This window comes from Melozone crissalis, unplaced genomic scaffold (assembly GCF_028551555.1).
Source record: "Melozone crissalis strain CALT ecotype California unplaced genomic scaffold, PUWL_Pcris_2 ptg000114l_1, whole genome shotgun sequence".
In the NCBI taxonomy this organism is placed as follows: Eukaryota; Metazoa; Chordata; class Aves; order Passeriformes; family Passerellidae; genus Melozone; species Melozone crissalis.
This window is the reverse complement of record NW_026535891.1, coordinates 1,269,146-1,283,659: the sequence shown is the minus strand read 5'-3', so window position 1 is coordinate 1,283,659 and position 14,514 is coordinate 1,269,146. Positions and strand designations below refer to the sequence as shown.

At 47.3% G+C, this 14,514-nt stretch overlaps 1 protein-coding gene across 1 annotated transcript; it reads left to right on the top strand.

Moving 5' to 3' along the window:
* Positions 1 to 516: 516 nt before the first annotated feature.
* Positions 517 to 3,303, top strand: LOC128948099 (translocon-associated protein subunit beta-like). Its single transcript, XM_054292696.1, has 5 exons — positions 517 to 534; positions 847 to 1,049; positions 1,425 to 1,533; positions 2,078 to 2,155; positions 2,839 to 3,303. Exons 1-5 carry the CDS (start codon positions 517 to 519, stop codon positions 2,947 to 2,949), a joined length of 519 nt encoding a protein of 172 aa, XP_054148671.1. The 3' UTR covers positions 2,950 to 3,303.
* The last annotated feature ends 11,211 nt before the right edge of the window (positions 3,304 to 14,514 follow it).

The window sequence follows — 14,514 nt, the reverse complement described above, 5'->3', positions numbered from 1 at the left end:
AGGAAATATGCTTATCTCACACCTTAATAAAGCACAGAAAAACAGCATGAGAAAGGAAGATGAACGTCAACTCAAGGATTGATGGTTTCGACCAAGGGAAGCTGTACATCACTGTTATGAGATTTATAGTCTCTGCAATTAAAAGGTGGACACACATCTGGGGAGCTGGACCCCACTAGATGGGATACATCATGAGAAAAATCACAATAGTGTATAGAATTGTGATGTAAAATTCAGGAATAGAAACTGCTGATGAGTAAAAAAATTGGAATAGAAAATGCTGAGAAAGCTGATGAGTACCCCTATAAATACCTGTAAGCCTCAACTATCGGTGTGTAGAGGGAAAACTTCCCCCACTGTACCCAGCACTGGATTGCTTATACTTTACCATATTAATTAATAAATTGATTGCTGCTTGAATATTGGCCTATTGGCTTCTTATTGATAACACTTCTGCCTGGAACATCAGTTTGTGAGGGATGGCACTAATTCACCAATTCCTCAGCTCATGGCGCCATGCTGGGCCGGGGTCTCGTAGGAAGGCTCTGCAGAAGAGCAGCAGGTGTATCTCGGCACCACAAGGAGCTCTGGCCACGCCAGCAGCCTGCCCAGGTGCACAGGGGATGTGTAAAGCACTGGGGAAGGAGTGAAGGAGAAGGAGCTGGGCTAAATTCCCCAAGAATCAGGTGCACAGAACCTCAGGGCTCCCTGCTTGACTCACTCCCCAGAGACTCAAACAAGAGGTGTCCCGACCTCCCTGGTGCAAAGCCAGCAGCACAAGAAATCTGCTGGTGTTTCCAGCCCTGCAGGAAGCCCCCAGAGCTCCCCTGGGCCTGTGTCTATCAGGCAGAGTACCTCTGGTGGGAGAAAGGCCTCAGGACCCTGCTCTGGACACATTTTGCTCCTCACACACACGTGGAGCAGCAGCTGGGTCTGTTTGCTGTGTTCAGTGCTGCCCTGGACGTGGAGCTGTCGGATGATTCCTTCTCCCCAGAAGATTTTGGCATCGTCTCTGGCATGCTCAACGTCAAGTGGGACAGGATTGCTCCGTATCTTTTCATGTTTGGAAATTTCTCCCAGCTCTCTCTCTTGCCCCTGAGCATCCTGCAGCTTCATCCTGTCTTCATCTGCTGTCCCTGAAATTCCTTCCAGAGCCTGGACAGGGTGCCAGATCCAAACCCCTCTCTTCTGGATGGTGCAGTGTGAAAACAAAGTTCCTTGCAGACAGGAGCAGGTCCTGGGGTGGTTCCTGTGCCTGTGGAGGAGCAGCTGGGTCAGCCGTGGCTGGCTCTGGCTGTCTGTGACCACGAGCACTCAGATCTGTCAGCAGCACTGACTTGTTCACCTGGCTCCTGCTTGCTCTTCCCCATCTCCTCCCTTTTCTTCCTGAAATACAGCAGTGTTCCTTGACATCCAACTCCCAGAGCCAGCAACATGTCCCACACCGTGGTTCTGCGGCCTCTCAAGGCTGGGTACTTCAACTTCACCTCTGCCACCATCACGTACCTGGCACAGGAGGGTGCCCAGGTGGTGGTAAGTGCCTGATTTGTGGGATCCCTGCATGTGGTGGTGTTCACAGGGGTCTGAGGATGAGGGAAGAGATGAGGATCTGACTCCATGTTTCAGAAGACTTGATTTATTATTTTATGATACATATTATATTAAAACTATACTAAAAGAATAGAAGGAAGGATTTCATCAGAAAGCTAGCTAAGAATAGAAAATGAAGGAATCAATAACAAAGGCTTGTGTCTTGGACAGAGAGTCTGAGCCAGCTGGGCTGTGATTGGCCATTAATTAGAAACAACCATGTGAGACCAAACTCAGATCCACCTGTTGCATTCCGCAGCAGCAGATAACCATTGTTTACATTTTGTTCCTGAGGCCTCCCAGCTTTTCAGGAGGAAAATCCTAAGGAAAGGATTTTTCATAAAACGTGTCTGTGGCACCTGCAGACACACCTGACCGTGCTCCCAGAGCTGCATGGTCGAGGTGATGCATGTCTGTGTTGCTCTCAGCCTGCCCAGTTCTGGAGTGAGCAGGAAAGGTGGCAAAGTCTTTTCCGTGCCTTTTCCAGGTTGGCTTCACCAGTGCTCCTGGGCAGGGAGGAATCCTGGCTCAGCGTGACTTTGACAGGAGGTTCTCCCCTCACTTTGTGAGTACCTTTCCATGGACAATGGAAAAGTGCAGCAGGCATCTGCAGCCCAGTGTGGTGGCTTCCTGCTTGCACATGGGGTGTGTGGCTTGGCCTGCAGTCACCTGGAGAGCTCCAGAGGGAGCTGGAGTTGGTTCCTGGCAGTTCTCCAGAGAACTGTCACAGAAGCGGCTGAGTTTCCATCCCAGCTCCCTGTGTGAAGGAGCTGCACTGTGGCATTTGAGGCAGAAAATCTGAGAGCAGAATCTTAGAAGCTCCTGGGCTGGAAGGGACCCACAAGGATTGTGGAGTCCAACTCCTGGCCCTGCAGAGACAACCCCAGGAATCCCAACCATGTGCCTGTCAGCCCTATCCAAACTCCTTGGGCTCGTGTCAAGCTCGGTGCTGTGACCACTTTCCTGGGGAGCCTCTTGCAGTGCCTGGGAGAGCATCCTGTAGGAGAAAAAGCCTTTTCTGAATATCCAGCCTTTAATGCTGCCTGTCCTGACACAGCTGTGGGTGCTCCCTTGGGTCCTGTCATGGTCACTGAGGGCAGTGGTCAGTGCCTGCCCCTCTGCTTCCCCATGTGAGGAAGCTGCAGACAGTGTGAGGTCTCTCCTGCCTCCCCTCCTCTGACCTCATTGCTCTAAGACTGCCCTGGCCTGGATTGTTTTGACTTTTCCTTTAACAATTTCTCCCTCTAGCTGGACTGGGCGGCGTTTGGCGTGATGACCCTGCCCTCCATCGGAATCCCTCTGCTGCTCTGGTACTCGAGCAAGAGGAAGTATGACACCCCCAAGAGCAAAAAGAACTGAGCAGAGCCCAATGCCAGCAGCAGCAGCAGCCCAGAGCTCGGGACAGGACACCCCCGAACCCCCAAGAACAGCAGCTGGGTCGGGATCCATCCCCTGCCAGGTGCTGCCTGCGTGGTGCTTCAGCCCTCTGGGCAAAGGATTCGGTGGCTGCAGCAGCAGCTGTGAGGTGTCCTCTGTGTTCTAATGGAGAAACAAGCAAACAGAACAAGCAGAAGTCCCAAACTGCCTTGTCCAGCCCCTCTCTCGTGTGCAGCTGCAGCAATCTGAGCAGTGCACTGTGTTGGTGCCCAGAGGGGCCTGTCTGTGGGGCTCTGCCCCCTGTGCTGCCTCCAGCTCCCCTCTGCCTGCTGCAGTTTTCTGCAGGGTGTCATATCTCAGCGTCCCTTCCAGGTGCTGCCTGCCATGTGGGACAGATATTGTTCTGGTGACACCACAAACCTGATTTGATCGAGGATGTCACAGCTGCTGCTTTTTCCTCTTGATGCTGTTCTCTGACCCGCCAGCCTGCCCAGGTCCATGGTGGCCTTGTAAAGCCACGAGGGTGGAGTGCAGGGAGGAAGATCAGGGATAAATTCCACAAGAATCAGGTGCACAGGCTGGGAAACTCTCCCTGCTCTGGGGATGCTCTGCTTACCTACACCCACCCACAGCCCCCTCCCCACGACAGGCTGCAGCTTTCTGCTGACACTGGATCAGGACATGTCCTGACCTCCCTGGTGCAAAGCAGTAACAAAACAACCCTGCTGACATTTCCAGCACTGCAGGAAGCTTTCCCTGTGCCCTTGTTCCTCAGGCAGCTCCCTCTGGTGGGAAAAGGGCCCCAGGGCCCTCTTCTGTTCACATTTTCCCCTTGCACACACCCAGATGAGCAGCCCATGAGCACCAGTGCAGGGCCCTCTCACTGCTGTGTGTGCTGGGAAAACCCTTTCACTGGAGATCCCAGCCTGTGCCAGCACCTCTTCCTACAGCCACTTTCTTCTTTCCCTGCTGCTTCAGGCAGAAGTTCTCCAAGCTGCACACAATGAAATGCAGGACAGAAGTCCAATCCCTGTTGGCCATTGAGGCCACTAAACTATTCTCTCTCCCCTCTCACCCCACCTCTCTGTATGGTTTGCTGCAGCCAGGTCAGCTCCTGGCAGTCTTGAAGCACTGATGCCACACCTGTCCTGGCTCTTAGAACCTCAGACCCTTTTCTGTGAAGCAAAAGCATTTTTGGGAACTGTTTCATTCCCCCCCCCCCAGTGAGCCCCTGTCTCAGTGCTGCTGGTCAGTATGTGATGGCTTTCAGGCCAGAAGAGATCCCACAGCTCCATTGCCACCCACACAACTGTGTTCTGGAATACTCTGCCTTGGGTTAAGGAGGGGGGAAGCCACACAGAAGGGGTTCCAAGAGGGTTCTGTCATTGCTGGCTGGGTCTGAGAGCAAAGAAAGATAGGATTTTTGGTATGGGGGTTATGGGGACAAGATGGAGGAATCTGGGCATGTCCAGCCTTTCTTCTTCTTCTTCTTCTTCTTCTCCATTTTCTGCAGTGATGTTGGCACTTTGAGATTGGTTTAGAGTAGAAGTGCACTGTCTAACAGAGATGATAGGTATTGGAAAGTTATTGTAAATATGTTATATTTAGAATAGAAGTGCACTGTCTAACATAGGTGACAGGTATTGGGAATTAAGTGTAAATTTGTTATATTTGGAATATAAGTTCACTGTCTAACATAGGTGACGGGTATTGGGAATAAAGTGTAAATATGTTATACGTAGTTTGTAGTATAAAAGGACAACACAGAGAGTGCCTGTGGCTGCCCTGCTGAGCAGATCTCGGCTGGGCAGAAAGAAATTTTTATAGATAAGAATTAATAAACAACCTCAAGACCAAAAAGTGAAGAGTCCAGACTCGTTCTTTAGTTGCACAGGACGAAGCAGAGACATCCTGCACATCTCAGGGCAGCAATTATCAACAGCAACCCAAGACTCCTGTGTGTAGTTTTGACTTTGGTTGGAAAGAGACCCCAGTGCAGCACATCTTCCAAACGTGGCTGGCATTGATTCGGCATTAATGGTCTCATATCCAGTGTGTGTGTCCCAGCAGCATCTCTCTTGGCCAAGTGCAGATGTCCCTCCTAACTGTGTAACACAAAAACCCTTAATCAGGATAAAACCGTGTATTTTGGGGGAGAAAATTTATTGGTACCACTTTACAGCTGTGCAAGTTCATTTAATGCAAAAGGACAATCAAAGACTTCTGTCACAGGAGTATTTTTACTGGGTGTGTATAACCACACACACCTCTCTCCTCAGGATAAAGTGAATTACTGAGATTTGTTCCTCATTTTACTCTTTAAAATTTTACACTTCAGTTCCAGTTTTACTGATCAAGCAAGAGTGGTGTGCAGCAGCAGTGCAAGGACTGGAGCTGTTGGGAGTGGGGATACCTCCCCTTGTTCTTGCAGGGGAGGAGTTTCTTAATTTTGAATGGGATTGTTAAAAATAATGATCTGCTGGTCAGAGCTGTTTCCCTTGTTTTGTGTCTCTTTGGGAGGTTGGGGTGAGATTATGTCTGTTAGGACATCTGAATGTCAGACTGGGAGATGGGCAATGAAAGAGCAGGGGTGAGGAGGATGAGGGGATGTCCACCCCCAAAAGGTGCCTGTGTTGGTTTCAACAACAAATGAGGAGCTCAACTCCAAGCAAGCCACTGTCCTTCCCCTCCTGCCATCAAGGGAGGGACAGTAAATCAGAGATGAATGACTTAAAAATAACAATTTGTTAAAAAATAAAATCATAAAGCAATGGAATGAGACATACGGGATGGAAAGAAATTTGTACAAAATAAAGGAAAATGTTTTAACCAGCAAAAATCAAGGTGTTTGATAGCTCCCTTGTAACAAAGAGAAAACGGCTGCTGCTTCCCTTAGCAGCTCTCGTGGCCCAGGAGGACAGAGACAAGGTGGTGGTGGGGCTCTCTTGGCACTTCCTCCCTGGAATTAAAAAACTGGGATGTCAGGGGCTTGTGGAGTAATTCTGATGGTGGATGGGAGGTGCTGGCATTGGCTGGTGAGCTCCAGAGCTGCAGCATCAGTTTCCCTGCTCCCTCTCAGTGACAGCAGCAGAGTTTTGGCACTTCCCTGCCTCTTCCTGCCCTTTCTGCAGCAGCTGGGCTCTCCCTCAGCTGGGTTGGACTCAGCTGGGTTTGGGCTCTTCTGCTCTTGGGGCAGGAAGGAATTCCCAATGGGGGAAGCCAGGCACTGAAAAATGCACCCTAGCCCCACAGGAAGATCTTTCTGTCCTTGCTCCTCTTCTCTGGGAGTAATTCTTGGATGTAATGAATTTTGGAGGCAGAATCAAAATTTCAGCCTCACAGAGGATGAATGTGGCTTTTGTCAGAGCAAGCCTTGGGTGTATGGAATTTTGGAGGTGGAACCCAATTTTGGCTATGGGCTCCTGAATGATAATGACACCATAGGAAGGCTTCCTGTGATGAGTGGAAGCTTCAGACAAGCCCTGACTTAGCCTCAGATTTTGGTTTAAATAAACAGTTTAAATTTAAGGGATCACTCTGGACTGCAAATTCTAACAATGGCAAATCAGATCTATTTATAAAAATTAGTTATTTATCACACAGACAAGAGACAACACATGAAAGATCCTAATCAGAATTACTTACTACACAGTAGAAAACTAAAGACCTACTAGTAGATTATAGCATAATATAAAACAGTGCACTATATCAAGGTAACTGCATTAAAGCTAGCAGAAGAAATAGTATTGATTAGGAGGCAAATGTAACTTACCACCAAAATGGCAATAATGCACAGAGATTCCTTCACTTAACCCCTGGGGAGTAACTGTGAAGCAGGTGTCTGTACTCACAAGAGAAACTCCACACATTTCCATGGAAATGTAGAGAAGATTTGTGAAAGTTTGGTATGGCTTTTGGAGTTTGTAAAGTGAGGTGTCTGTCAGTCAAAAATCTGACTTACATTGCCAGATCTTACTTCAACAGTGAGATGTTTATTGGCATTTGGGGGATGCCAGAGCATTGTACCAGAATAACTGCCTACAAAACAGCTTTTGACAGTCCTGTTTGAGTTATCTGACTGTTAACAAGCAATAAATTGTTTGTTAGCCCTTGTGGGAGGGTCAGATACCCTGCTATGGAAGGAAATTATGTAGGCCTGAAGTTTCAGGTTGTCCTAGGTTGCAAGGCAATGTGTATTCTATTTGCCATCTATTAGAGGTGGGGCAGTTATCTTCTGTTAATTGGGCAGCTTTCTTTATCTCTTCCACAAACCAATCCTTCCTACAGGGACACAACTGCTGTTAATGGGCCAGTGAGTGTCACTGCATGGCTGATAAAATTCCATCATCCCATTCTGAGATGCTCTGCCCAGAGGGAGGAGCCAAGCATTCCCAACTGGATATAACCTGAGATTTTGGGACACCAGAACAGCATTTCCACTGGATTTCCAGAGGAACAGCTGCCTTTTCTACTGGATCTTTAGAGGAAGACTGCGCCTTTCTACAGGATCCCTGCTCCATCAGAACCACCCCTGACACTCCAGGAGTGGGTTCTGACTCTGGCAGTGTTGTTATAGTTTACTGCATTGGTTTTTTTTAATTTATTTTCTTCCCTAATAAAGAACTTGTCTTGGTTTGGAAAGAGAGGAGTCTGCTAAGGAAGGCAGGAGCCTCCCCTGAAATGGAGAATGTAAACCCTCCCCACCCCTCCCAATTGCTATAAATTTTAAATTAAGGGGCTCTCGGGCAAAAATATGGGAGCAGGAAATAACAGTTCTTTAATAGGGAAGAAAAATAAAAGGATAAAATGAACAATGCAGTACACTAAACCAACACTGCCAGAGTCAGAACCCAACCTGACACCCTGTGGGGTGTTGGTGGCAGTCCCATTGGAATTGTGGCTCAGCCCTCCTGCAGGGTCAGGTGTGGCTCTGTTGGAGCAAGAGGGATCTATAGAGCAGGATGCATTCTTCCTCTGAAGATCCATTGGAACGAGAGGCAGCTGCTGCTCCTCTGGGAAATCCAATGGAGAAAGCCGTGCTGGTGTCTCAAAACCTCTGGATTATATCTGGGTAGCAATGCTTGGCTCCTCCCTCTGGGCGGAGCATCTCCCAATGGGATGTTATAGCTCCTATCAGTCATGCACTGACATTCAATAGCTGTTATCAGCAGATGTCCCCTCCCATGTGGTCACTCAAAGACAGAGATAAGGCAAACTGCCCACTTGACAAAGGATAGCCTGCCATACAGTTGGTAATTGAAAATATCTTGCATTGCAATCTGGAACAGAACTGTTATTCCCTGCTCCCATATCTTTGCCTGAGAGCCCCCCCTTAATTTCAATTTTATAACAATTCGGAGGGAGGGGGTTCACAGTTTCCAGTTCAGGGAAGGCTCCTGCCTTCCTTAGCAGACACCTGTCTGTTCAAACCAAGACACAGGTGTAGATGAGAAGCAGCCCAGAGGAGGCCAAGGCCAGCCAGACCCATCTGTCCTGGCAGCTTTCACCTGGGAACAGTTCTTGCATGTGTTGCATTTTGGAGGTGGAATCAAAATTTCAGCCATGATCTCCTGGACAAGAATGGCAGTTCTTTTCCACAGGAAATAAAGCACAGAGCCCCAGTGTTTCAGGGGCAGATGAGAGGAAGCCCCAAAGAGATTAATGCCAGGCAGACCAGTCTCTCCTGGCAGCTTTTGTCTGGGAGGAATCCTTGGATGTACTTCTTGCTTGCTTTGCCTTGTGAACCCAACCCCTGACTTGCCTTGCTTACCTTGCACACCCATCCCCTCTGTCCTGACCTGTCTACTGCTTTCATTCCTGGCCTTCTCCTGCAAGGCTTGCCCCTCCTTTGATTTGTCTTCCCATGCCTACCCCAACCTTGCATTTCTTTGTGGACCCCTCTGTGTTCTTCCCTTGCCCTTCCTCCACTCCACTGCCTTGCACTGCCTTGCTCACCCATCTCCCAGGCTTGACAAGAAAAGGGCTCTTGCAGGTTTTACTCCTGTCCCTGTTCCACATTGGTTGTTTTTCTGGGGGAAGAGGGAGTTCTGTAAATGCAGAAGGTCCTTTGCTATTTGTTTTTCCTCTCTTCTCCTTCTCCACCACATTGTCAGAAGAAATGGACTTCTCCTCCATCCTGTCTTTGTCCCCTGGGCTATGTGGTCTTCTACAGAGGCTGCCATGCTGGGTGAGGGGGCCTCCCTGCCACACTGTCCTTGGACAGGGGACAAAGTCCAGTCCATCTTGGAGAGGGGCTTCTCTGACAATTTTGTTTTCATTGTTTCTGGGGAACTGTTTCAGTCCTTGCTTTAGAGCTTTTGTATTTTTTGTTCTTGCTGTTTCCTTATTAATTGATGCTTTGTTTTTTAGTAAACTGGTTTTGTTTTTACTTTTATCTTCTCACATTTACCTCTCCTTCTGTTGAAAGGGGAGTGCTTAAAACTGAAGGAGAGGTGGCTTGTTTCCCAGGCTCCACCCCATAAATAGTTTTAAACTAAGACAAATTTGGTGCACAGCTAAAGGGGCTTGAGAGAGAAAATGACAAAATAACAATATTGTCCAAAACATTTGTGTATTGGGTACAGAACTCCCTGGTCACTGTGCTTCTGGTTATATGGATAACCAGACTAACTTTGTATATGTGTTTGTACCTGTAGAGCCATTTGCCCACCATGGGGGATGTCATTTTTCAGATCAGGGAGAGAGAGAAACCAAGGCTGATTTGTGGATACACTCTGTGATATCAGTTTATGGAAAGTCAACATCAGTGGCAAGGAAGATCACTTTGGGTGTGTTTTCACTGTTGTTTGCCTGTCCTGGTCTGGGGTGCTGCTTCTGGGGGTTTATTAATGATTGCACCCAGCCTACTGGGAGAACAGGGGAGGGTGATTTTCCCCGGCCTTTCACATCCTTCTCCCCCTCCAGGTTCTGACACATCACTTTTTGAGAATGTTGACTTCCCTCAGGATGTTAAAAGACACCATAATTTGTTGCTTCTTGTGGAGCAAATACAAGTTTCCACACATAAGGGGCAAAGTCCAAGAAAGTCTCTTTTCCTGGCAGACGTTTATCTGCGTGAGATGCAGCTGAAAACTTTTCGGTTCAGAATCAGACTACAAGAGTGACAGAATGTGATGGTACATAGATGTGAGAAGGAAAGTGCATGGCACTGGTGTGTCTTGACAGAAGCAATGTGCTCAATGCCTCCTGTGCTGGCTCACTGTCCTGTGTGAGGGGTAGATGGGCATTTCACCCTCTGGGAGAATGAAAATGTGTGATGTTACACAGAATGAAGAAGGAGCCTGCAGAGCACCATGGCCGTGCCTTGGACCATGCCAAGGACCATGCCAAGGACCATTGCAGTGTCCTTGTGCGTGGCTGCCACTCAGCTGCCTGCCCCATCCAAGTTATCAGTGCCAGGGTTAAGGTCTACCACAGCCACCTGTGCTGATAAACATTCCTAACTCAGCCCTGTGTGGAAACAATTCCATTTGGCTTTAGGCTCTGGGATGCAGGGAAGGTGGTGGTTGGGGTAGCCAGGAAGGGCACAGGAGGATGAGCACGACAGGTGCTCCCTGCCTGAGCCCAGGAGCAGCAGGGATGTGCAGCCCTGGTCTGGAAGCTGGGGCAGAAGTGTCCAGCAGAAGGAACCAAAGAGCTGCTCACACCTTTTTCAGCAGCAAAGCATATTGTGATGAGTGAGCCCAGCAATGCATAAGCTAAAAATGAATGTGGCTGACAGTCTCATGCTATAAAAGGCCAGTCCCACATTTTCACAGAGAGGATTTCTAGCACACCCCCCTAAGGTGTGGGTGTAGATCTTTCCCATGACTGGGGATGCCCCCCAAGGTTACACCTCAAGGCTCAGTAAAAGAGATTTGCCCACATTTGCTGATGGAGGTGAGGAACATCAATCTCTGCTTAAAAACTGGGGTTTTTTCTAGCTTTAATGAAATTGCTTCAATATTGTTTCAAAAATAGAGCATTATGCTAGAAGTTACAGCTACCTGTCCTGTGTACTAGATAATTCTGACTAAGTTCTCTTTGTCTAAGCATCATCAAGATTGTAATAGAATTAAAGAAATTATTTTCTTTATATAAATATATTTGGTTAGCCATCCTTAATCCCACAAGACAAAGTTGTATAAAGGTAGGGTTACACCTGTGTTCCTTTAGAGATAAAGGAACACAGGTGTAACCCTTTGTTCCTTTATCTCTAAAGGTGTTCCTTTAGAGATAAAGGAACACAGGTGTAATCCTTTGACCACATCTGGGCCTGGGATTGGATTTAGCCACACCCAGGCTCCTCTATGAGGAGTTTGGAAAGCCAGGGCATCATTTCTGCACCTTGTGACACAAGCTGAGGGCTTCTCTAATAAATTTTGCCTGAAGCTCCCATCCTGCCTGTGACAAAGAGGGAGGTAGTTAGTTCATCAGTAATCAGTGTTAGAAAGTTACTCAGTGTGGAGCAGTCACTCTCAAATTCAAGGCAAGCTGCCCTGGATGGCCAAGTGAAAGCTTCCATGCTAGCTGCTCCATAGTCACAACTCTGAAAAATACCAATAGGTTAGTTACAGTAAAAACCTACACACAGGTTTTTACATTGTACTTGCAGAAATTTATTCAAGGTGTGTGTTTGCTGTGTGCCCTACAAAGCACAAGGAGCCAGCTTGTGATAAAGGAGGAGAACTGGAGTGTCATCTCTGCCCAGTTAGACATTCAGTTTTGCCCCAGTTCCTGCAGCTAATACTGCTCCAGGCTCAGGAACTGGATGTGGGATGATTGCCCACAGAGATTGAAGGGCTGTGAATTCTGCTTCTACAGACTGAACTTCATATTTGGTTTGTGACACCAATAACGGGGTTCCAGTGCTGTCCCCCCTAAATGAGGCACAGAAAATCATCAAAGATACCTAAAATGCAGGAACCTGAGAATATGGCACTAACAGAGGATGTAGAAGGGGAGAATGCAGAGTGCAGGACCCTACTGCATTGTCAGGGGTTGTTATGTAAATGGTCATTTCTAGATTAATAGATTGCAGTCCCAGCACAGAATCCATTGGTGTAAACAATTCCACTTATTCTAACTTTTTGGAAAAGACATCATCTGAAAGAATTTCAGTCCTCACCATGTTTTAAACTGGAGATACAGTCACAGTATTTCAGCCTGTAATTCTCTCTGTTTCTTACAAAGCCCAAATTACAGCTTTAATTCATTTTTCCATTGGGTTATAATGTATAGCAGAGCTTAGTAATATCTTGGACCAAAATCCTAGAGATTTTTTCTGACTCTTCAGCCCAGTTGTTTGCCACAATTTCTGTAAGACTTTATCACCTAGAATTGTTACTTTCAATTCAAAAGGGTTTCCTTGCCTAAGAGTATGTAATTTGGCTTGCTCAATCCAAACTTTTTTGCAGGCATCAGAGGCTTCCTCTTCTTTCTTTGTCCATTGCCAAACAACTTTCTTCCTGGTCCATTTCTGCTGTTACAGCATTTACCATAATGTCTTGGTATGAGGTGACATGGGGGTTGAAAGAGAAGAATTTTTGTGTATAGGCATTGACTTACGTCAATGATGGAACATTTTTGCTGTTAAATTCCTATTTATTTCTGATCATGGGGCACTAACTTGCACAAGATCATTCCACATTTGTTTCATTGTCACACATGAGGGTTTGCCAGATGATTTTCATTCACCACCCGCACAGCTGGTTCTGAAATTAGAGCCCAAATTTCCCCTAAGGTACTTGCTAGGACACCTCTATTACTGGTAGCACTGTGGTGCCTGGTGTAATCAAGGTCTTCAACGAAACAGGCACCCCTCTCAAAAGCTGTATTTTGATACTTTTATTTACTGCTGCCCCATCCAGACTGGATGCTGTAATTAGGGCGTGAGCCATCCCCATCTGCTGCAGGGAACTAAAACCTCCTGCCTGGAACATCAGCTTCTGAGGGATGGCACTGATTCATCAATGCTGTTAGAACTGCTGCACACAGCCCTTGATACAGCATGGGAGTGGCAAAGTCCTGCCAAACAGGACCCCACTTTGTCCCTGAGCACATCCCCCATAAAGCTGATCCTTACTGCCTATAGGACTTAATAGATTTTTGCACCAATTAATAAGTGAACAGACACAGCCCCACTATTCCAAGCTCACAAAAATCTATTATCAGTTTGTCTTCTCCTCTCTTCTGCTGATAGATCTCCAAAAATTCTATTTCGGAGTATAAGTGCACCCCTCCATCCAGCAGATCCCTCCATTTGTGCTTCTACCACCTCCCTTCCTGCTGAATCTGGCTGAAGCTCAGCCTTGGAGTCTGTGGACACACTCAAGATATTTCCATCCCATTCCTCAGGATCCTGTGGATACGACTGGGAAATGGAAATCTTATTTTTCCCATATCTGTGCCTTTGCTTGTGAGCAATATGTGCAACCACATGTTGCTGTTCTACACTGCATTGCTGCTCATAGCACCACTGTGCTGGAGTTTAATTAGATCTTGTGTGATTGCCTTTGCATCTTGCAAAGTCCTGACTTCCTTTTCCAACTCTCACATTGCTCTGCAAGGCTGTAACTTCATGGTCCAAAGCTCTGAGAAGCAGCTAGCAGCCATCTCTACCAGCCCACTAACTTGCAAGAAGGTTTTGATGCCCTTCCAGAGGGCACACACACAGTAAATATTCGTGCTCTGGATCTCTAAGAAGAGACAAAGGAAGTTTCAGCCCCTGGCTACAGCTAATCCATACCTTATCCACAGCTTTGGATTGTGGTGTTTATGGGAGATGTGGATCTTTGAAGTGCATCAAAGTAGGTGACTGGCACCTGAGGATTCACCTGAAGATGGATGGATGGATGGATGGATGGATGGATGGATGGATGGATGGATGGATGGAAGGAATCATGGATGGATGGAGGGATGGAGGGATGGAGGGATGGATGGAGGGATGGATGGATGGATGGATGGATGGATGGATGGATGGATGGACGGGGGATGGATGGATGGATGGATGGATGGATGGATGGATGGATGATGGATGGATGGATGGATGGATGGATGGATGGATGGATGGATGAATGATAGATGGATGCTTGGATGGATGCATGGATAGAAGGAATTACTGGATTGGCAACTGCACTGTTGTTCCTTTTTCATATTGCTTCTGCAAAAGATGTAGATTCATTAGTTTAACTGATCAGTGGGATTAATCTCCATGTAAGTCACAAGGAAAAACTGGGCAGTGGACCTTGATCAATCAGTGGATGGGAGCAGTGTAACTAAAGGGCCAAACCTTTTTACTGTGGAAGAAAAAAGAATGGTGTTAGAGAAGGAGAAAGAAGAGGGATGGGGTGGAGATTCGGGGGTCTTTGCCTGACTGTGCCATCTGTTGACAGAAGGGGTCATTATAAGGGGTAAATGTTATGGTGGTGGAGGATTTTGACAGTGAGGGAAGGGGACCAGGGGAAAATATCAGGGCATGCCCAGTTGCAACTCTGGTTCCAGTAAGGCTGGGGAATGGAGCCACATCTTCAGAAGTAACTGGCTGCA